The sequence below is a fragment of the Malania oleifera genome, chromosome 12, assembly GCF_029873635.1.
Source record: "Malania oleifera isolate guangnan ecotype guangnan chromosome 12, ASM2987363v1, whole genome shotgun sequence".
Lineage (NCBI taxonomy): Eukaryota > Viridiplantae > Streptophyta > Magnoliopsida > Santalales > Ximeniaceae > Malania > Malania oleifera.
In genome coordinates this window covers 61,533,616-61,556,223 of record NC_080428.1, presented here as the reverse complement: position 1 = coordinate 61,556,223, position 22,608 = coordinate 61,533,616, and the positions used below count along the sequence as shown (strand labels likewise).

The window sequence follows — 22,608 nt, the reverse complement described above, 5'->3', positions numbered from 1 at the left end:
GGCAAAATTAAGGCTCCTCTATTTATTTTTGCTGCTTGGTGTTTTTTAGTTTAGCTTAGTTTCTAAAACAAGAGATGGAAAAATTGTAGTTGCCTTTGTACTTCAATTGTGGGATACGTGAAGCTTTCATGGGACTCCAGGGATCCAGGTCTCTCATCGGTTTGCTCTGTGCCTATACGCATACTTGGCTAAAGGAGTTCTTGGTCTCGGGAGTAGTTCACAAAATTTTTCTCTCATTCCAAGCTTTTGCCACAGCCAAATCATGCCTACACTGATTCCATGTCAAACCAAGTTCATCCCATGGTAGGCTACTATGGTGCAGATGGTATCACCATCACAGTGAATAGATACACTACTCTACAAACTCGCCACTCAATTAGGGAAAGAACTGGGTAATATGGGTGTGCAAGGCTCACCCTAAAACCAGATATCACTTATTTTTTGACTGTGCTGTGAATCTTGCCATCATCTTAATATTCAGAAAAGCCCATGAGCACCTTGTCTGTCCTACGAGGTATCCTGATGAGCAAAATAATCTCATCAGTTTATCTGCCATGAGGAATTCAAAAAAGGAGAAACCCCAGAAAATGTCAATGCCCATTTGTTGTGGAAAATAATTTTTTTTATTTAAATTTTCAAAAAATTGCAAAAATATTTGACTAATTTTTCATTTTTAGAAAGGTTGCATTTGGAACTCAAAAAATTTTTGAGAAAAAAAAAAAATATCAACAAACTACGTATCCATATTTAGTTATTAAGAAAAGTAAGAAAAAAAGAAAAAATATGTCAAATTTATGAACAACAATAAATAATTTTGACATTATCTTCTTGTGGAAATAGATTTATTTTTTATTACTAGTTTTCAAATAATTATAAAGAAACCACCTTATTTTTAATATTTTTAAAATTTATATAAAAAAAAGTATTAGAAACATCTTTTCACTATTTTTCAAAATGTTTATCTTACTTTTCGCATAAGATTATAGAATTCAAATCTCTGACTTTAAGTTGTGTGAATTACATAAAAAGCTTTTTATCTAAAACCATACAGATAGCTCCAAATATTACCCTAGAACTCTTGCGAGAGTGATTTTTTTATGCAATTATTTTATTTTTATGAATCTACAACTGTTTACATAAATTTATATAGAAATTTATCTTATTGGATTACAAAATATCATTTTTTATATTATCATACATAAGAATCTGCTTTGAGTCCTTATCTTTTTGCTTTGGTGATGGACCAATTGACTAAGAGTATTCAAAAGGAGGTTCCATGGTGTATGTTGTTTGCAGATGATATTATATTAATTGACGAAACTAGAGATGGAGTAGAGGCTGAGTTAGAATTATGGAGAGAAGTTTTTGAATGTAGAGGCTTTAAGATAAGTAGAAATAAAACAGAATATATGAAATGTAATTTTAGTAATGATAGGAGGAATATTGGAGACAAAGTTAAACTTGATGATGAAGAAATAAATAACACTTGTAGATTTCGATACCTTGGATCTATTATACAAGTTGAAGGAGAAATTGAAGATGATGTAATGCATAGAGTTAAAGCAGGTTGGGTAAAATGGAGAAGTTCTTCAAGTGTTTTATGTGATCGTAGAATACCCTTAAAATTGAAAGAGAAGTTTTATAAGACAGCTATAAGACCAATTATGCTATATGGATTAGAATGTTGGACGACGAAGAAACATAATATCCAAAAAGTAAAAGTTGCCAAGATGAGGATGCTTAGATGGATGAGTGGTATAACATTAAAAGATAAATTGAGGAATGAACATATTCGTGGTAAGTTAGGTGTAACTCCTATAGAATATAAGATAAGGGAAGGACGACTCAAATGGTATGGTCACTTACAACGTAGGCCTTATAGTGCACCTGTAAGGAAGAGTGACTTAGTTACTGTGGGAAGCAGTAGAAGGGGTAGGGGTAGACCTAAAATAACTTGAGAGAAGATAGTGAGTAAGGATTTAATATCTTTGAATCTATAAAAAAAAATGATCCATAATCGCATAAATTTGCGAAAAAGGATTCATATAGCCGATCCCACTTAGTAGGACTAAGACTTGATTTTGTTGTTGTTGTTGTTTGTTATTGTTGTTTGTTGTATCATACACAATTTATACTTCTAAAATAAAATTAAATTTTAAACTCACAAGAGCTACATATTTTCTGAAAACTGCTTTGTTTTTTCAAATTATATATTAAGCTGTAAATAGGCTTTTGTTTCTAATAATGTTCTGTAGTCAAAAAAATATAAAAATAAATTTCTTTCTTTCCTCTGGAGCGAAATCTTTTATCCAAACGGGCATATTAACTTTGTCATGAATTAATTTGATGTAGCAAAATGTATTCACCCAATCGATTACGTAAATTACCATGCCTAAAATCTGAAAACAAATTGATTCTCTCCTAGTATTTGAGCTCTCCTTTAATTATGCATACAACATATCTTCTTGACACCAATATCCGTGACATATTTCAGCCTCTAATTCCTCCCGAGTCCATCCTCCATTTTCCACTTTCCATTTTCCATGCACTTGGTAAGGAAGACCCATTGGATCAGAGTCGCTCAACAATCTCTGGTAAAGGCTGCTCTGCGACAAAGGGGGCTTCTGCTGCTATTCGGTAAGACACAGGATCCATCCATGCATTTGGGCTAACCAAAAACTAAAAACACCGTAGGAAAAGGGTCTAATTGGAGGTTGAATGGACTGTACAATGAGAGGCCCTCCCTTGTTCCCACATTCTCCGGGCAGCAAGGAAAGGGGCCTCTTCCTCTTCTCAAAACTCCCTCTCCCAACCAGTTGTTTGGACGAATGCAAATAGCATGTTAATAATACAGCCCTATAAAAAAAATTATGTAGTTAATAAAATAACTGAAAAGGAAATGATAGTGCATAGAATAAATATTAATAAATGATTTGATTTTTTTTGGGTTATTTTACATGAAAAACAGACCAAAACAAAGAAAAAAATATTTATAAAAAATGAAAAAAGAAAGCCGAAGGCAAAAAATACAAACCAAAACGTCGAACGATTTGGTTTCAGTTTGTTTTAGTTTTTTGTTGGTAATTGTACAGCTCTGTTCATGTGGATAAATAAGGCTATGGAAACAACCACCTTAAGGAAGCCAGGCATCTCAGGCACCTTTCTTCTTTTGGTTTTTGGACGGTTTGACGTCCTTTGTGAGCATTCGAGGTGCTATGGCCATGGCCATTAGCTCTTGGAACAGCAGTTTACAAGCATAAGGGATATGAACCTGCATATAGAATCATCAGGAACCCATTAAGAGGACAAGCTCTCATTAGTGCAATGACAGAGATTACTTTAAAAAAAGCAGGATGGAAGAAGAGGGAAAATAAGAAGGGGGAGGAGAGGACTTTTCATATTGCAGGAGTTGATAAATAGGATGTTCACCTGAACAATATCAGTTTTATTCTTGCAACCTCTGCACTCAAAAGAATTCTTCTTGAGGTTAGCAATAGCTATCAACCCACAACGCTCACATACATGAACCCTGTATGCATCACTTTGGTCAAACAATCGCTCTTTGAGAAAGTGAGCAGCACCATGTGCAATCATGCAATCCCGTTCCATCTCCCCAAAACGAAGACCTCCATCACGGGACCGTCCTTCAGCAGGCTGCCTTGTAAGAATCTGCACAGGGCCCCGCCCACGGGAATGGATCTTGTCATCAACCATATGCTTAAGTCTCTGGTAATAAGTAGGGCCAAGGAATATCATAGCAGTGAGACGCCGCCCTGTATGACCGTTGTACATGGTCTCAAAACCACGCATTTGATATCCACACTTGTGAAGAGCTTTGCTGATATTGTCCACCTACATTGCGTCAAGGTCAGTCAATATTTGCAAAACTGCATAACACAATTAATGATGAGAGCTTCATTCTAAAGCACAAAAAAGTTCACGTTATCCATGTTTGTCCTTTCCGCAAAACAAATGAGCAACATATAAAGAAAAAAAAAAACTACATTTTAGAATAGAAAGAGAGACTACCCAAAAAAAAAAAGTGATTCCTAAAAAGCAAAACTTATGCTTTGACATTTCAGGTGTGAAGACCACGGATGGGAAATTAGAAAATGAAAATAATTTGGTTCTAGATGCCAGTTTTATAGCCAAACTATCCACATAATCCACCTGGTTTCATGAGTTATACTGGATGGTCTGACTATAGAGACTGGTTATCCAGTTTGGCAGCATATCATTGCTTTCAGAAAAATTATACCTCAGGCATTGCTAGAATAGCCAAACTGCAGCACAAGAATTCAGTAAATGATCTCAACTGGTTTTTATGAACGGTTTAGCACAACTAATTAAGAGCAAAAAAAACTCCCAGTATGTCTACAAAAGGCCACTAAAGTTTAGTTGCTTAACACTTCTATAAGTGAAATGACAGCCTTTTGCAAGGGGTAAATAATGTTTTAAGAAGAGAGCGAACTAGCCCCTACTGACTAGTCATAATAACAATTCTTGTTATTCTCTATATCCCTGGTCCCAGCTCCAACTCTTACCTGCTACAAAGACCATATGTAAAAGCCTACTCTGTTAGCATGCAATTAATTTTAAGGGACTCCATTTCTCTGAGATTAAGCTTCCTGGCTTTACATGTAATCAAAGTGACCAATAACTGGTACTACGATCCATGCACACTGCTGCATAAAAAGATTTCAAAATTTTCTGAGAAAAACTTACAGTAACATCGGTAAAAGGAGTAGCATCCCCCTCCTTTCCCATGTGAGCAGCAACCTTCCCCATGATGCACTCAATAAGCTGACCAATTGTCATTCGAGAAGGAATAGCATGTGGATTCACAATAATATCTGGAGTGATGCCTTCTACTGTCCATGGCATGTCTTCTTGCGTGTAAGTCATGCCAACAGTCCCCTTCTGACCATGTCTACTGCTAAACTTGTCTCCAATTTGAGGTATACGAACAGATCTCACCCGAACTTTCACAAATCTCAACCCATCAGCATTTGTTGTCAGTAAAACCTACAGAAGTACCAGAAACATGAAGCTGGTACCAAGTTTAGCCAATGCCAAACAAGTTGCACAAAATAGTTGGGTTCAAGCATTCAACAAAAGCATGAACTTGCAAAACCCAAACCTATATTAGATTGCTATACGATACAGTTTACCTGATCCACAATCCCAGTTTCACTGTGCCGTAAGCTTGTGCTATGGTCACGCCGTGTGTAACGTGCACTCTGCCCCTGAGACTCATCTTGAGCAACAGGACTGGTCTTACCAATGATAACATCCTCACCTGAAACTCTGGTGCCCTGAACACAATAATATATTTAATTAGATAATTTAATCTATTATAATTAAAAGAATGCGGTACAAAACAAGGTGGAGAACAAATTCTTATATACTCACAGGAGCTGCAAGACCATCATCATCCAATTTATCATAGGAGCCATGTCGCATGCCCTGCAGAACAGCTTCTAAGTCACAATGCCTGATTACGCCAAGAAGTAGCAAAGAATCAGAAATTTTTGACACTCAGCACTTACCATTGTATCAGTTCTGTTTGGCCGCCCAAAATCCTCCTTAACAAGTGTCCCCATTTTCTTCTCTTCATCCCTATGTAAGGGAAAAGTCAATAATTCACCTCTATAGAGCAAAACAACAAACACAAGCAGGAATTAGTAGGGCAATAATCAATCTGTTAAAGACCTCCTTACCTATATGAACGGAAGAATAGGGATCGAAAGAATCCGCGGTCTACTGAAGATTGGTTCATAATAACAGAATCTTCTTGATTATACCCCGAATAACATGCAATGGCGACAATGGCATTCTGAAGCAGATTACAGAAAAGGATAATAAGAAACAATGTTGAAGTGTGATTAAAAGATGGAATTTCAATAGTTGCTTACAATGCCAGCTGGAAGCTGCCTAAAGTGCAGATGCTCCATAGCTCGAGTAGTAACAAGAGGCTTTTGCGGGTAGTAGAGAACATATGCCAATGTATCCTAAGGGAAGAAGAATTAGCGATCCTGTAACTCACGGAAGCCAAGATGCAATAAAATACAAAATGAACATAATGTCATCGAGATGAACCTCACTACATACCATTCGAAATTGATAGTTGGTGACATAAATTCCCATGGCTTGCTTCCCCATAGCAGACTGATACGTATTACGTGGGGACTGATTGCAAGCAAGGACAATAAATGAGAGGGATTTTTTTGTGGGAGTGGTGAAAGGAAAAGGGGTATTGTTCTGTGTGCGTCCAGGTGCATACATGCATGAAATTTCACTGCAATGACAAAACTTACCTGGTTATGATCGGGAAATGGTATGATTGAAGCACAAACACCCAATATCAATGATGGGTGGATTTCACAATGGGTATAAGTTTCAGAATATGCTTCTTCTGGATTGAGCCTTGCCGTTATAAGATCCTACAACATATTTTTAACTGTTAATTTCTAAGTACTTTTAGGCCCCTCAATGAGTTGATTGATCCAGACACTAATTGAGATGGGCATTTTGCCTAAAAAAAACTAGATCTTAGAAACTCACATTAATGGTCATAGAAATCATTGTAGTCTCTTCTTCTTCTGTATCAATATATTCAATAAATCCCTTAGAGACAAGATCATGCCAGCCACCCTCTTCCGCAGTTTCCTAGCGAAAAGGTAGAATAAAATTGATATAGTCAAGGGCAAAAACTTAAGCCCAAAAGATGTTTTTGAGAACTTCAACTGAACATACCCTTTGCTGCAATGCTTGAATATCTTTCTTCTTTATTAGAAGCTTTTGTTTCTCCACAATAAATAATGGCCGACTGCAGCGCCCATAGTCTGTATATATTCGAAGTTCTTTCAACCGGATATCTCGAACAACCCCAACTTCAGTATTAACATCAACCTGTGGATGTTAAGATAATTTTAGACTTGCACATAACTGCATTGTTTTCATTTAAACAAATCTCCATGCATATGAGAAAAAATACACATGAATAGACATAAAAATAAGGTATCATGTTATGGTTGTTATGGAAACCTAAAACAAAATGACTTGACATGAGTCTGCCTGCAGCACAAAAACCTCATAATGGTAAACAACAAACAAAAGATTGGGAATGTTTCTAACTCTTATGCCATAAATATAGTAGTCCAAAAAGAGAATCAACACATGCAAACAGTTGGGAGAAAATAATGAGGCCCCTAAAATTTTAAGAGTTTGGCCGAACAATAACCAACTTCCCTTCCTTGGACAAAACTTCCCAATCAGAAACCCTTTTTTGCTAAATCATGTGTAAACTGAAATTGTTTGTTGAGAAAGCACAACAATTCTTCCCTATGTTATTTCATAACTCATTCGTGTCTGTATAAGTATGTAGCCACACACCATACAAAGAACTGTCATGTTAGAGATAAGCACGAAGTAAGGAGATGTTCGGTAAAATTAAGGGCCGAATTGAATTCAAATCTGATTCACATGGACCGGCACTGAATTTTAACTTGAACCAATCATTAATCTGAATACAGAACTGTTCTAATTGTTTTGTAAGTAATATCTGAGTATGTATTGTTTTTAAACTGTCCAATGCAAAATTGATTAACAAATGGCTCCCAAAAGTGACTCTCAACCACCACACTAAAGGCAAGCCCAAGGAGGAGTAAGAAAATGATGACAGTAGAGGTTGCAGGAGCCTCTGCATGATTGAAGGAAAGCAACCCGAAGGCCACAACAAGAAAGACTGTCAGAGAGTTAATAATACATGTACCAAGTCCTTCACTTCACTCGTCAATTCCCTACCTGCTGTTCAATTTATTTATTTTTTGAAGCAATTTTGCTCAACTTGAAAATATTCTTTTCTATGTACACAAAAACAACTTACTTTCTGCAATTTCCAGAAGAGTTGTGAATACAAAAATAAGCAATAAATAATTTTATTGCTTCTCCACATATGGTTGTCTTAGGATTTGATGATTATAATCGAGATTCATCCTAATTCATTTAAAAAAAAAAAATCTTGGTGCAAATATGAGGATGGAATATTCTGTGACATAATACCAGAAAACAAGTCCCACTCAATCACTTGATGGGGAAAGAAGAACTATGAGCCAGCATAGTGCAGTTGACTTGAAAGTTAGGGCGTTTACACACACCGTGTGGGTGCATACCACACACCTTATCTTTACATTATCATCCCTCAATCTGCACCAGTTTGCATCTGGTATCTTAAATTGTCATGGGGTTCAGATATCTTACTCCACATTGTACATACATTAGGTGTGTTGGCTTAATATTGAAGTATAGATAATAGGATAAGAAGCACAATAAGGAGATTAAACAATGGAAAAGAGGAAAAAGAACACAATCCATACGCACCAAACATCGAAGACAGCCATAAATGTTTCACAATAATTTTCACAAGCTGTTGAATAAGCCAAAAACTCTGACTGGCATACTAACCCGTCTTCGCAGTCGCCTTAGTGTTTTCACCAACATATCAGGATCACGATGGATGCCAACCCAACAACCATTGACAAAAATTTTTGTAGCTTGGGGAATAACAGCAGGAGAAATTTCCTACAATCAAAGCAAACAGTCAAACTAAGAAGCAAGCAGAAAATTCCACACCTATTTGATCAGAAACAGTGTACACACCTCAAAATTCTCAGTACCCCATTCTTCTAAAAATTCCAGTATAGGATATGCTGCTGATCCCACTGTTATGTAAACCATTAATGCAAGATTCTTCACTAGTCCACATGCCTGGTGGAAGCAGTTAAAGTTTGAAAAATGAAAAAGAAAGAAGCAAGTCCCCAGAAAAAGAAACAGTTTCTCCAGCAAACACAATACTAACCTGTCCTTCAGGTGTCTCAGCAGGGCACATCATACCCCATTGTGAATTGTGCAACTGCCGTGGTTTTGCCAATTTCCCTGGTCAAATAATATGAAACAGAATTACAATACAGATAATTTTTTACAAGAATTTCATAAAAAAATAAATAAATAAAACAGGCAAGAAGATAGATGGAGGTCAAACATGGTGGATCACGGTAGAGCACATGCTCGAAAATGTTGAACATTAGGTCATACTTCTATATATATTTTGGATGTAAAATGTATGGTGACAGTTACTATCTAAGAGAAGGATGTTTCTAAATTTAGAAGAGATCTTCTTCAGTGAGGTAGATTAATATGATTGCAATAATGCTCCATTTTAAGTAGTTATGTATATATTATACTAGTGGACTAGGCCTTAGAATACTCCAAAAATCTATTTGTATATTCCTAAAATTTGAATGTTTAAATTCATTATATGGGGTAGTGAGGCCTTCCTCCTCAAAGAAGCTTAAATTAATACAATTACTTTTTCTAATATGTTTTTCCCCTTAGATATATGCTGAAACAGAAAGCAAACGAATTTCCTACTTTTGCGAGACAATTTACGTAGCAAATTTACTTATTTTACCATACTGCTTTTTAGAATGATAATAATTTTTCTAAAACTAAAATTTAAATATAGCATATACTATATAAAAGTAATTATGGGACAGAGGCACGACAATGCTACAAAACTCTAACCGTACTTTTCTACAATCTTAAAAACTTTAAATTCAATAATATGCAGGTCAGCGGGATCTTCCACCTTAAAGAATCTTAAATGAATAAGTTTACTTCCTCTAGTATGTTTTCTCTTTTCTTAAACCTATGCTAAAATAGAAAGCAAAGAAAACCTCCTATTTTTTATGAGACAAGTTTGATACAAATCACTTCATTTTTTCCATATTTATTTTTACAATAATCATTAAAATTTTTAGTTAAAATGAAACTTTAATATAACATCAATTTTATGACATTCACATTCAATAAAGAAATAAGAATGCTACAAAAAGCTAATCCTAACTTCAAATATTTTTGAATTAAAAAAAAATTAAAGTTACATGGACTGATCAATTAATTTCAAATTTGAATAGTTTTTGACTTGTTATGTTTATAAAATTAAGAATTCTCTACTAATCTTTGCTGACATTATTCAATAAATTTAAAAAATCTAATTTAGGGTTTTAATATAAGAAAAATAATTAATTAACTCATTTATTCCATTGTTTTTCCACATCTAAGACCACAACATGAGTCAAAAATTTGCAAAGGCAAAAACTATAAATGAATACAAGAATACAACCAAGCAACCATTACAGCCTAACATTTGTCCTGTTAAACGTGCTAATAGTTAACTCACAAGTTTTAATTGAAAACTTTTAAAACTAATACTTCTACAAATAACATTCTTTACCCATTGAAATATTTATTTGGAACCTCTTTATATCAAAACCCTCTATTGCTAAAAACCCATAAAAAAATTCATTTGTTTGTGCTCTGGGCTATGATCAGTTGTTTCAAAACATACTCATCTTATTATTTAGACCTCATTCAATTAGACCAAATATTTATTAAAATTGTGATTTGTCACAGGCAACCAGGACTTGAGTTTATATATTTGAACAATCATTACGAAATTTGTGAACATTCTTGATTGTCATATTATATGGAATAAGTTGAACCAATTTGATTGAATTGTGAATTGAATCCCATTAGTTCCACTTGTTCAATTGTGTTTGTTTGACTTCATATATTGTTTTAAAGATCCATTAAATGCATTTGAATGTTACAGCTCTTTTTGTTTCAAACTTGAAAAAATAATTTTAAATTTGTTTCACATGCTTATGCTTCACCCTGGTACTTGTTGTAAATTGCTCACTGAGTCGTGTTAGCTCAACATTCACCACAGTCGAACATCCAATTGCTTCGATTTGAATTCTCCAGGGCTGCCTCATATATAAATATATATATATATATATATATATATATATTTATATATAAGATGGACAATAAACCTATACCTGATTCAATAGAAGCCCAAAGGGAAGAGTAAGGTCCCAAATAATGAGCAGGTCTGATTACGCTTGTTCCTTCTTTTAACTTTTTTGCCCAAAAAATGCATTGCCTTTATTATAATAATAGATTTATGTCAGTGCATGCCACAAGATACTGCTAATAGAACTATTTTATATGGATTAAACTAAAATTTTGGATCACAAGATCTAGAGTTAGCTGAAGAAAATGCCCTTGATTGAGCGGATTGGTAGAGAAGGATTCACATAACTGACCTTACTTAGTGAGACTTAAGGCTTGTTATTGTTGTTGTATGAGATTAGAGTTCTAAAATGAAAATTCATCATGTTGTGAAATATGGTGCTAAAAATTGGACTGTATCGGTCAATTTGACAAGATTGAACCACACCAGTCACTAGGCCAGTTATGTTGACCTAAAAAAATTAAAATTAAACACAATTTGGGTCTAACACGCAATTCCGTAATTGTTGCCAACCCTCCTGACCCAATATCAGCCATGGGTAAACCCAAATAGTTTTTTTATAAAAAAAAAAAAACGAAAATAAAACCAAACCAGACCCCCTAATCCTCCCCACCCCCCAAAAAAAGTGGCCATGAACTCTGCAATCCCAGCTCTCCAGAAGGACAATGGCTGAAGCTCACTTGGATTTGAATAGCAGAGCCAATGGTTGCTCCTTTCATTCCTTCAATAGTGCTAATGTTCCTACTTCCTATGCCCTGCCCCCCACACTGCAGGTGGGGTGGGGGGAGGTGCAGGTGGAATGGAGCAGAGACATGTTGGCTCTGACCTTCACATCCTCTCTCTCTCTCTACAAAAAACCTTCAAGACATAAACTCCTAGTGCGTAGAATGGAGAGGCTAGCAGACCTAGACCACGTGAAATTATATTGCACCCATGTAGGTTTATATTACATCGTATTTATTGCACGGATATAATGGTCACTTGGTTGTATTGATCAGAAAATGGCTTATTATGGAATAATGATGCCTCTGGAACCCAAAAAAACAACATAGCAAACATTGTTTATACACACAAACACATATTACACAAATGCATATACATATATATTACATCATGGTGATATAACCAGTTAGATTGACCTAGCGGCTTCACCAAATTACTCATGGGTCCAAATTTTAAAGCCATAGTTCAAGAACAATCATACTAATTCACAATTCCCTAGGGTATTAGCATTTTCTAATTTATGGAAGGAACACTTGTCAGAGGAAGTAAATTTACCTTCACGGCCAATGGGAGAATTTAGTCTTCGCAAGTGAGACAAAGTGGAGGCATATGTCATAGTTCAAGAACAATCATACTAATTCACAATTCCCTAGGGTATTAGCATTTTCTAATTTATGGAAGGAACACTTGTCAGAGGAAGTAAATTTACCTTCACGGCCAATGGGAGAATTTAGTCTTCGCAAGTGAGACAAAGTGGAGGCATATGTCAGTCGATTCAACACCTTCACCAAAAAAATCATATACAATTTTCAATTAACAAAATCATGCACGTTTAATTCAACAAACTATACTTATAAAACAATAAAAAGCAGGAATCAAATAGGTCAAAAATAATATCTGCACAAATTGGCAATAAAACAAACATGTGAAACAACCTGCGAAACTCCAGCTCTTGTGCCAGCTGCATTTGCTTGACCCCAGTTTCCAGTAGCAAGGGAGTACTTAAGACCACTGGTGATTGTTTTAGCTTTTATTGCAAATTGTAGATTAACATCCTTCCCATTATCAACACACTGCACAATACAATAGAAGAAGTATATAACTACACAAAACAGAAATGAAGTACAAAACATAAACCACGCAAAAGTGAAAGTACTAGGATGAACCTTCTGAACATAAGTTCTTACATCCCTGGTCAACTTTCTGAACAACTGCATTCATGTAAACAGTTAAAAATAAGAAGCTCATGGACATGTAGATTTGTAAAAATAACACCACCTACACCAATAACAAACCATTCGAAACAGGCCTCCAAGTAAAGGACCAGCAAGGTCAAGTCTCTTGTTGCCATAATGATCCCTATCATCTTCAGGCCTTCGACCAAGAGCACAGAGTAGAAGCCGATGTATGATGTACCTGGTGGAAACATCAACAAGTTATTACAAAATTATCTAAGAGGCACCAAAATGGAATGCTTATGTAGAACACACAAACCCCACCCAAAATAGTATGCTTTCTTTGTCTCGCAATATTCTGCCACACCAACATGGGGAAGCATTTCTTTTTGAAGGATCTCTTTGGCATACCTATAAAGTGAACAAACAAGCAATAAGCATAAGATTCTAGGGCACTATAAAAGTGCAGATGTAGGCGGAGGACCAAATAAACCATTAATATAGCCCTCACTTAATCCTCTTTTCCTTTGTGACACCAACTGTGGATCCTCTTTTCCCAATGTAATCAAGGGCAACCTGCAACAGAAGACAGAACATCAAGTGTCACACCACAGTCTGTAAAAGAAAATAAAAAGGCAAGGGAGATAGCAACAGAATTCTTAGACAAAAATGTGAACTACATTTGATTGACACCAAACATTGCAACAAGATACAGACTGCAAGCTTAACAGATAATAACCACAAAAATAACCCCATGAATTCAAGAACCAGGAAACTTATAGTAATCCTGGAATTTTGTTCTCCATGCTAAAAACATCATCTAATCAGTAATGGAATAAATGCTGCAAAGAACCCAAAATATAGTTTAAAACTACAAAACAAACCCAAAATTTAAAAACTATAAATTTTATAATTACCAGACAAAATGTTCTGCATCCCCCCCCCCCCCACACACACACACACACACACCCACGCGATCCTTCCAAAATTCTGCTCCAAAACATAAATAAATAAATGCAGCTGCTAAAATTAAGCTGTACCACATAAAAGTTCCAAACAATATTACTAAGAAAGTGGAATGTTCTCATTCATGGAACAAGAATGGGATCATAGTACAGCATATGCTCTAAAATGTGGAACATTAGGCATATACTTAAATAGACATTGGTGAAAAAGTGTAAGAACACTCGTACATTATGGACACGAGGTTGAGATGTTTCTTAGTCTGTAAGAGATTTTCTGTTGTGAATAGATTAATAATGACAGAAATTGAATTAATATGCCGTGATTCCCCACTTTTAACTAATAAAAAGTTGTTATGCAAAAATATTTGAATTCAAATTTTGGATCGTTAGATTTAGCGTACCAGAATGAAAATGTACCACGTTTCAAAACATTTGTACCAATATGTGGTTTGCTAGGGTGTTAGCGCTTTCTGGTAACTTTGGTTCCAACTATGTACCAAAGTGCCCCCCGGTCGGAGGCATTGAGCACATCAGAATATGGGCAGATGCATAGAATATTTCTCCAGCACAAGAAGTTTTGAAGATGCATCAAAAAAATAACAATTTTGTACCATCAAAGGAATAGACAAAACATTCCCTATTCTATAGAATTCAGGAGGATAGTGCCCTAGCATATCATTGTGCTACATGCTAATTCAAATGAGACGTATTGATGAATTGATGCATCGTGTTACATTTACACCTTACTGTATGGTAAGTATATAAGCGAAGAAACTTGCAACCCGCTAACACAACCATACACATAAAAAACAATGGGAGTTAATACGAACTAACCACCTAAATGAATACCTGCACTAAGTAAGCCAACTCACAATACAATAGATAACAAAATCCTTATGGGAATCTTGAACATTCATAATTTATTGGAATACAAACTATAAAGCTGCAAAATATACTAGAAATATCATCACAAAGAGAATGTTGAGTATAATCTTACCAAAGATATAATCACAAATGTATGAAAACTTCAAATGATTCAATATAAATTGAAAACTCATGACTACAGAAGTGATACCTGCTGATTTTGAATAACAAAAGCTTCTTCCAGGGATGGCCGAAGCAACTCCATCATTTGAGTATCAGAGAAATCATAACATATATGTTCCAATATATCTTTGTCAGCAACAAACCCTAGAGCCCGAAACACAATAATAATAGGAATCTCAGTCCGAATGTACGGAAGGGTAGCACGAATATATTGCCCTGAAGAGCCTTGCTGTGATTGAAATGAAAAAAAAATATTTAAAAAAAAAAATTGAGAGTAATTACCAAGGACAAGTAGTGCAGTTAAAAATTGAACAAACATTGCTCAGCAACCATCCCAAAACAAATATATCCCATTACCCCTTTAGCACTAGTTCGTGAAAGCATCCGCACAAACATTGTGCTTGGTGGCCTGTTTTGGGACTCAGCCATTGATCGGACCTCCGCCACATATGCATACTTGTTAGGTTGCCTCTTCTTGAAAACGTAAACATGATTGGTGCTCATTTTCTCCTGAGCAATCAGAACCTTTTCACTCCCATTTATAATGAAATATCCTCCTTGATCATATGGACACTCTCCAAGTTCTGTCAAATCCTTCTCCGAATTCTGATACAAGGTGCAATAACTCGACCGAAGCATTATGGGAACCTGACGTGCACAACAGTAAAGAAGAAAATGGGTCAAAGGCTCAAAGGTTCAGCAAATTCAGCAGGAAGCAGTTTGATTTACATACCTTCCCAATGAAGACTTTGGTAAAATCCTGAGTCTCAGTGACTTCTTCTCCATCATGTCCTTTCTTTATAACTCTCTTCGTGACATCCACATACAAGGGGGCTGAGTATGTTAAATTCCTCAATCTTGCAGCCTTTGGAAACAAAGTGGCAGTTTCACCATCCGACTCCGTCATCATAGGCTTGCTCAGATATATTTGACCAAAGCTAATTTTGTAGATGGTCTGCAACAAAACCAACAGCATCATGATATTTAAACCAGTAAATATCCAAAAACACACAGAGAGAGTATAAATGCATGCATTTCCACTCCCAATCAACATTTATGCTCTGACATCGTTCGGTGATACGCGATTAAATTGATTTGAAATTGAGTTCTCTGCAATTGATAATCTAGCCTTTATGGACGGAATTTCTAGTAAGATTTGGTTGTGCAGAATTAAACAAGAAGGGGGACTGTTTCACACATAAACCACCAAGCATGTACCAATTTACTTCAATCAACAAACTAGGGACTGACGCATTGTTTGCCTAGCATTTATCAACGTTCTTAGCACCCCCCCCCCCCCTGGGGCTTCAAAAAAAAGAGTATTCCCAAAATCCAACCAAAAGAACTTTTTTTCCCACCAATTCCAACCCAGGAACCCTAGAACCCACCAAACTGAGAACCCAACTAACTCCCCATACCTCAAGAAAATCCGACTGGTGGCCCGGATTGTGCTGAGACTCGGGGCGAATCTCGATCTCAGCCGACTCGTCGACAATTTCCTGCATAGTATTCTGAATGAACTCGTCAAAGGAGTCGAGCTGCTGCCGCACCAGACCCTTCTCTTCGAAGTAGGCAGAGATCACAGCCCAAGCGTCCTCCTGCGTGATCTCCTCCTCTTCGTCGTCCACCATCTCGGGCTCAAAGTCATCGTCGTCGACGTTCATGATTGGGAAATGAGGATTAGGGTTTTCGGGGGTCTCTGCGAGTGAGATTTTGGAGATGGGATTGGGCGGAAGGTGCTGGAGACTGGAGCTACCGAGACGAATGAACAGACTTCAAATCCAAACCTCGGAAAAAATGGGTCGATCGTGGGTTTTATAGGAGAGGGCGAAATATGGCGGCGAGAGGGTTACGTGAGGGCTGCTGAATTATATCCATTTAACCTCAATGTTCTCATGTTTCCTGTAACAAGAGGATTAACCAAACAATATTTTGAAAATAAGAGGATTGTGGTTTAATTGATCTAATATTTGAATTAGATTATAATTTATATATATATATATATATATATATATATATATATTTATCAATTAGAATTTCATATTGTTCTTCAGTTTAACTCCATCGGCAATCTTATATGGAGACATCTAATATAGATGATTTAAGTTTTAATCATTTGAATGTTTTCTAAAAAATTAAATTATTTAATATCATTTTTATTTTATTATTTGAAAATTTAAGAAGCTTTGTTTTTCGGTTCCAATGAATCGAGCAACAATAATATAATATTTTATTATTCAAAATTTTAAAATTTTAAATTATTAATAATTTAAAGAAATACATAGATAATAATGGCAATATCAATTTTTATAAATTTTTTGTGCAAATTAAATGATTAAATAAATAAATATTATTTAATATTTTAAAATTTAAATAACTTATACAAAAGTAAATGGTTAATTTAAATTATAGAGTATCTACTTCATAAATTAAATTATAAATGTGCCCTTTTAATGTTTTAAAATTTAAATAACTTATACAAAAATAAAAGGTAAATAAAAATTCTAGAGCTCGCTTCATAAATAAAAATTATAAAATTCTTTAAAATGTAAAACTCTAAATTAAGCAAAAAAAAAAAATTAAAAGCTTATAGTCATATAAATTGACTTGCCATAGCTTGGGACGTTTCATCCACAATAGTCGGTTAGCCAATTTTTTTCTTCAAGTTGTTATAGCATGAAATAAGATATTTATTAACAATCCTTACCAAAATTAATATTACACTAGTAAAAGACCCGCTGGGAAACATTAAATTTTTATTAAAATACTTTAAAATAAACATGTTAATAGGTTATTAATACTCGTTCCTAAAAGTAAATAATAATAAAAAAAGTTTTCATTTATTATAAACATATAAGGAATGTTTTTTGAAAGTTGAATTTTTTGTTAGGCCTAATATGATTTAATAAGGAAAATCATATAAATGTTATTTCTTGACACTATATAGTATATGGTAGGATTGAGGAAAAAGGCGATTATTATAGTTCAATGGAAGTTAATAGCTAATAAATAAAATAAAGTAGATATGATTAATCCAAATAGTAGAATTATTAAAAGAATAACTCATTTAAAATAGTAGAACACACAACATATGTACTCTCTCTCTCACACACACACACCAACAGTGAACAAAATAATTCATAAAGACAAATCGAGAATCAACCAAACATTAAATGTAGTCTGCATCCCATCCCTACTCATGTCCCACTCTTTCAAGGTAACTTTCAACATGAATGTGTCTAGCTCTAACCATGATTTAAGATAGGATTTCAAATGTAGGTAACAACACATACAAAAAGTTGTAGTTCCAATTGAATCCAATCCTTCTTATATATTAAATATGTACTCAAAAAAGCACCTATAGTCTCCTAATGTTTGCAAAAGGAAAGCATTTTTAGCCACCTAATGTTTGCAAAAGGGACAAAAGTTGCTCATAATTATTAATTGATAACGTGTGATCTTAATCAACTTAATTAACAAACAATACTAAATTTGTTATTTGTTTGAGATAATAACATTTGTCATCATACCCACTTTTGATCATAAGAAATTCTTCTTCGAGCAAAATAAGGATGATCAAGTATTCATTTCTAATATCAATTTGAATACTAAATAAACTTTAATAACTTTAAAAGGGTTTAAATAGTGATGAATCCTAATCAATTGGGAATGATGGTGTGGCTTTACTAGTGGATTCATCCACAATCCCTCGTGGTGAATTATCAAAGCTCATCGAACACGGCACCACAACACAACCCATTGCTTATGTCATTAGAAAACACAAATTTGAGAGAAATGAGAAAAAGGAAAATAGAAGGAGTTAGTAAGGAAAAATACTCCACAAAACAAAAGAAAATCGTCAAGGCTAAAATAGTCCATGATTAGTGTGACGCCCCGATTTTCTTACCATTTTTTTTTAAATATAAATAATTAAATCATACACATCAAACATCACATCGATCACGTCAACAACTCTGATACCACTATATGACTCGACCTGCATTGGATACCGGGTAAACAGACATTTTATTTATATTAACCTAATAGCGGAAGACATAATGTACATACCATCTAAAATACAATACCTAGAGTATCAATATCTATACACATACATTTCTATCTCATACGCAAAAACAATACAATCCTAGGGGAATCACACCTCCCTAGTCCAAAACTCACCCTATATATCAAGGTCTCAACTTCCTACTAACACGAAGCTTTATCACCTGGCCTGTCTATGTTCCCTAAAAAGTTTAGATAATTTGGGTGAAACACATTTCAGTAAGACAGAATAAATTATTTATAATGTGTGGTAATATGAGTTCAGTTTTAACATATTTTACTTTTCAAATCATTAATTCATATGAGAAAATACACTGACATATATGCTCATAATCATATAGATATAAAACACTAACTTTTATAAGCTTTAAAATCATTTCTCAAATTCATTCTTACACAACTCATATTTACTAGTAAAGTTTATGAGGATAGGGGAGATTACACGCTCATACATGCAGCTCCCCTCTGCTCTGATATCGTTTGTAACCTTACCCAATTAACTTGGGTTCGACTACAATTGATACTCATCAGGGCACTCACCTTACTCAGTAAGCCCTCAGGTGAAGATTTTTACTTCGCCTCAATCATTTATGTTATTAACTCACACATATCCATTTTACTATCCAGCACATGAGTATCCTTGGTTCCCAGTACTAATATCGCGTCTGTAAGTCACGGTTGCCCTGAGGATCTCTTTTCCACAACATGTTTCCCCCCGGTCATGGTTGTGCAGCCTGAAGGTTGGATCTAACCGCAGTTGGCCGATCTGGTTAGATCAAAATATCATATCACATATCCTGTGTTTGTAGTACACCTGACCGCCCTATAGCCCTGATCCGGACTTAGGGGGCACAACTACGCTACTAAACGGCTCAGCCAACTGTCATGTCACACGCTCCAAGAGTCTGTGTGGTTGCACTTTCCCCACTAGCAACAGTATCATGCTCATCATTAGGGTTTCCATAACCATCCGCCAGGATTATCATTGCCACATACTCGCAATCATTATACGATATTGACATTTCATCAATCACATTTCAATGATCCCATTGCAGCTTTCGCACTTTACAATTTTCACATTTCCTAGTATTTACATACATCATTCTCAATTCAGTATTTATGTTTCAGAAAACACACTTCAATATCCATATTGCAGAATTTACATTAAATCTGCACTACACATACTAGAACACATATCATATGACTATTTTTTTATGCTTCCAAACAGTATAATATTAACTTGACAACATAATTATTGTAGAATGACATATGTCCATCCTTTCTTCACAAATGAAGCTTTTCTATATATTAATATTCATTTTAATTATAAAATTAAAGAAATCAAGCAAAAAATATATTAAAAATTAAAGAGTATATGACAAAGCAACAAAGATTTTAAAACCTACATGCAAACAAAGCTAAGGGTTTTTTTATTATTTAAAATTATCAATTTCAAAAAAGAAAAGCTTTGCATCATCAACAACAAAAAGAACGACTAAAATTCTGTCACCATGTTACACAACCATGAGGCACAATTAATTGATTGTGACCATCCAGCCATAGCAAGTGTCAACATAAGTTCAACATTGTAACTGCAATACAAACAAAATCAAGATATAGTATATAATTTTGCAAAAAATTATTCTTTTGGAATTTGTAACAATGTACATACCAAAATAACAAAATTCTCACCCCATCTATTTGGCTAGAACCCTAATCATATCTCCTTAAACTAATTAGAAAAGGAACATATATATATACATATTTATAGTAATGCATGCATTCCCAGGAACGATTGAAGTCTCAAAGGATAGCGTGACATGAAAGAAAGAAAGAAAACGGACCAAACCTCTAGTTTTAAAGATTGTTCTTCAATTCTACCCAATCAAAACTATATGCTTATACAACCATGTCAATTGCCTTGCAAGATCCTGTATTACTATGTCCATCATCTTGGGACTTTCTTTGAGATGTCTACTAAACCTTAACAAAAAAACTTTTGTTAACTTTTAAAAATTATAATAAAAAAACATGAATGACAAAGGGGTAGCAAGATTATAGCAATAACATTTATTTAAGTTTTAGGTTCCTCTTTAATATTTTTTTTTGGCTCCCATTCTCTTTCCTTAATTTAGCTTTTATCTGAATTTAACTATTAATCCAAAAACCCTTTCTTTCCCTATCTAGGTGTACATAACTAATAATAAGCCCATAGATTTGCTTCCTTTTTTCTCTTCACAACCAGAAAAAAAAAAAATGGCAACCCAAAATACCCGCGATTAACGCATAAAATTTTTTAGTTTGTCCTAATAGAAAGAAGAGTAAGAAATGAATCAATTCCACTCATTAACAATCTTAAGATGTAAAGACCGTATTTTTTATTTGAAAATTTGACTTCAATAACTGCATTTTGCCAAACAAATTTTACAAAAAAAATATATAGCAAATCATTGTTGAGTGTAAATTTGACTAAGTGGAGAATACCCTAACTCTATAAACAAATATGAGTTATCAAAAATGTAAGATTACGGATATTAATGTGAAGATAAATTTAAATATTTTTAAAAATCAAAATAAAAAAAAATGTAGCTACAATACTTCTTCGCAAGTGTTACCTCCTAACCACCAACAGTGTCTTCTTCTATGCACCCATTTAAATCTTAATGAGAGAGAGAGAGAGAGAGAGAGAGAGAGAGAGAGAGAGAGAATGAAAAAAAAGAAAGAAAGATGGCTACATGCGATCCCATTGTGCGAGTGTCGCCATCTAACCAACATTACTCTTCTTCGTTAGCCACCCATTACATCCAGCCACCACCCCTCATCGTCATTACCCATTCATTTCACTTTCTGGAGAACCGCGAGAGAGAGAGAGAGAGAGAGAGAGCCGCCCCTCGTTGTCGTTACCCATTCATTTCACTTGCTAGAGAACCATGTGACAGAGAGAGAGAGAGAGAGAGAGAGAGAGAGAGAGAGAGAGAGAGAGTGAGAGAGCACTAATATTGAGAGGAAAGAGAAACAATTATTTTGGAACACTCAAATCCAAAAAAAATAATGTATAATTAACGGGTGTGGGCAGTGTCAAATTATCTATCTTTTTATTTATCAATTTACAGAGGCATTGTACAAATATATATATATATATATAGATAGACAGATAGATAGATATTAACAACCCTATCATTGGCTATATTGATTTTATGGTTATAATCATGCTAAAAATCATGATACAAATTTTAGGAATCATAATCATGGTTAATCCCTTGATGGAAGGGATTTTACAGTTATGACTATTCCTATAATCTATTTGATTGGTTTATTCCTATAATCTCTCTGATTTGTTTCTTAATTGACAATTCATGCCAACACTCCCCCTCAAGTGGAAACATCCAACTCTTCAATGTGCAACTTGTCTAGTGAGTTGTAGAAATTCTTGTTTGATACGACCTTTGTAAGATTATCTGTCAGTTGGTCTTCGGACTTCACGAATGGAAACCAAATTATTTTAGCTTCGAGATTTTCTTTGATAAAGTGTCTATCAACCTCCATATGTTCTTTACGATCATGTTGGATAGGATTGTGAGCAATGACGATAGCTGCCTTATTATCGCAAAAAGTGGTCCATCTTAGAGGTAGGAGCAAATCCAATTTCAATAAGAGTATTTTGAGCCACAAGAGTCTACAAAGTTCCTTAGTCATTCCAGAGAATTCTACTTCAGCACTTGATAATGCCACCACATTTTGCTTCTTACTTCTCCAT

The 22,608-nt window shown here is 34.7% G+C and overlaps 1 protein-coding gene across 1 annotated transcript; it reads right to left on the bottom strand.

Annotated features, from left to right (window-relative positions):
- Positions 1 to 2,303: 2,303 nt before the first annotated feature.
- Positions 2,304 to 16,675, bottom strand: LOC131144243 (DNA-directed RNA polymerase II subunit RPB2). Its single transcript, XM_058092769.1, has 26 exons — positions 16,208 to 16,675; positions 15,523 to 15,744; positions 15,147 to 15,437; positions 14,818 to 15,018; positions 13,289 to 13,353; positions 13,102 to 13,188; positions 12,898 to 13,018; positions 12,769 to 12,813; positions 12,538 to 12,675; positions 12,312 to 12,384; positions 8,861 to 8,937; positions 8,662 to 8,769; positions 8,467 to 8,583; positions 6,757 to 6,912; positions 6,565 to 6,669; positions 6,318 to 6,443; positions 6,112 to 6,189; positions 5,916 to 6,011; positions 5,721 to 5,836; positions 5,550 to 5,619; positions 5,413 to 5,466; positions 5,172 to 5,315; positions 4,726 to 5,025; positions 3,430 to 3,852; positions 3,133 to 3,271; positions 2,304 to 2,856 (listed from the first exon to the last, which is right to left on the bottom strand). Exons 1-25 carry the CDS (start codon positions 16,451 to 16,453, stop codon positions 3,152 to 3,154), a joined length of 3,579 nt encoding a protein of 1,192 aa, XP_057948752.1. The 5' UTR covers positions 16,454 to 16,675; the 3' UTR covers positions 2,304 to 2,856; positions 3,133 to 3,151.
- Positions 16,676 to 22,608: the final 5,933 nt, after the last annotated feature.

What these genes read in the sequence shown, in the direction of transcription:
- LOC131144243 (XM_058092769.1), bottom strand. Translation starts at nt 16,453, where the DNA reads ATGAACGTCGACGACGATGACTTTGAGCCCGAGATGGTGGACGACGAA. An exon ending in CTCCTTTTACCGATGTTACT is followed by an intron (nt 3,853 to 4,725) that starts GTAAGTTTTTCT and finishes GACGCAATGTAG; the next exon opens with GTGGACAATATCAGCAAAGC. An exon ending in ATAAAACTGATATTGTTCAG is followed by an intron (nt 3,272 to 3,429) that starts GTGAACATCCTA and finishes TTCTATATGCAG; the next exon opens with GTTCATATCCCTTATGCTTG.